The sequence below is a fragment of the Emiliania huxleyi genome, assembly GCF_000372725.1.
Source record: "Emiliania huxleyi CCMP1516 unplaced genomic scaffold EMIHUscaffold_5023, whole genome shotgun sequence".
In the NCBI taxonomy this organism is placed as follows: Eukaryota; Haptophyta; order Isochrysidales; family Noelaerhabdaceae; genus Emiliania; species Emiliania huxleyi.
In genome coordinates this window covers 1-1,633 of record NW_005198228.1, presented here as the reverse complement: position 1 = coordinate 1,633, position 1,633 = coordinate 1, and the positions used below count along the sequence as shown (strand labels likewise).

General features: G+C 64.5%; 1 protein-coding gene across 1 annotated transcript; it reads right to left on the bottom strand.

Moving 5' to 3' along the window:
* Positions 1 to 1,087: 1,087 nt before the first annotated feature.
* On the bottom strand, positions 1,088 to 1,624 carry EMIHUDRAFT_256602 (hypothetical protein; the record flags this gene model as incomplete). The annotated part of the gene is made up of 2 exons (XM_005766636.1): positions 1,088 to 1,501; positions 1,583 to 1,624. 2 exons carry the CDS (start codon positions 1,622 to 1,624, stop codon positions 1,088 to 1,090), a joined length of 456 nt encoding a protein of 151 aa, XP_005766693.1.
* Positions 1,625 to 1,633: the final 9 nt, after the last annotated feature.

The window sequence follows — 1,633 nt, the reverse complement described above, 5'->3', positions numbered from 1 at the left end:
TCTGTCGTTGATGAAGATTGATGACAACACTTGTCTCTAGCTCGCTGGAGCCGAGCAGGAGGGCCTGGCGCACAACCCCTGTGCAACTCAGGGTCCTTTCCCCTTTATATGTAGCTACCTAAGCTAGTACGGTACGCGCTCGGACACGTGTGAAAAGTGGCTCGTTGTGCGAGTATATGGGCCACGATGTCTCAAATATGAGGGGTTTTGACTCCTTCCAGCTCCTGACGCTATCCCTGGCAGCTCTAATGGCCAGGGCCGGTAGTGTTGTGATAGAGGGTGCCCATACTAGCGCAGGAGCTGCCTCACTCGCCCGGACCGTCCCCTTCTGGGGCCGGTTCCGCAGCCCGCGAGAGCCGACCGCGGGGCTGTGCCGCGGGTGCCTACTGCCGAGTGCCACAAACACTGCGCCGTCCCGCCATCACCTACAGGCTGTCTTGTGTGATGGTTGGGAAATCCAAACGCCACCATCTTGGCTCTTGCGACCTCAAACCCGCGAGCTGTATGGGTGGTCCTGACGTCGACAGACGCCCGATGACCACGGTGAAGCTGAGCCGGAAAACGCGTCGACAAGTCTCGTCTGAGCCCGTGGCGGTCGCCGGCTGAGTCGCCGTACACGGGCCGGTACCTCAGGCGTCACCTCCGCAGCCTCAGGTCTCAAACTCCACCACCTCCGACGGGACGCCTTCGGTGGCACGCTCGGCGGCGAGTTTGTGGCAGCCCCACAGCGAGCGCGGCATCGAGCCTATTCGGTCTGGTCGGTTAGGCGCACTCCCTGGGTGCCAGGGAGTGCGCCGAACGTGCGAGTAGTGCTTCCTGGCAGCGCGCGCCGGCTGTGGGGCTGCCACAAACTCGAGACACGCTTTTTTGGGACATTTTCGACGCTTTTGGCCCATATATACTCGCACACAACATGCGATGGCCCCCGCTCTGAATAAGTACTTACTTTTAGCTTCCTGGGAGAAAAGGGAGAGGCAGGCGCGATTTCTAGGCCCTTGGCCTCTCTCTCTCAACATGTACATGTAGAGTCTGATTGACGTAGAGAGCCGACTCTTTGCGAGCGCCGTACAACCTACAATGTACTCCCTCACCCGGGGACATCACAGCGCAAGTCGCTCACGGCCTCGGCGTCACCGCTCTCCCGGCGCGCGCGCAACCTCGCCAGCAGCAGCATCTCGTAGCAAGCGGACGGGTGGTCAAAGAGCTGCTCCTTTACAGACGCCTCGACCTCCCGCCGCCTCAAGCCGAGCTGCTCCAGGCGGGCGATCGTCTCGCCGTCGAGCGGCGTGCCCTCGGCGGGCGGGTCACTGCCGGGCGGCGGCAGCCTCGCGTCCACTCCCGTGAGCCAACGGCTCGCGCGCACCGCGCGTGCGTCTGCGCGCTGCTCGGGCGACAGGCAGAGGAGCGACCCGACGAGCGAGCACGCCTCGGGCGAGACTGTGCTGGGCAGCTCGAAGCGGCCCGAGACGACGCGCCTCTTGAGCTCGGCGGCGGAACACGCCTGGCGAGGGGAGGGGGGGTGCGAGGTGCGCGGCGGCGGATGGCGGCGGGCGGGTGCAGTGCGGGCCTGGAAGGGCAGCACGCCCGCGAGCATTGTCGCGAGCGCCACGCCGAGCGACCACATGTCGACCTG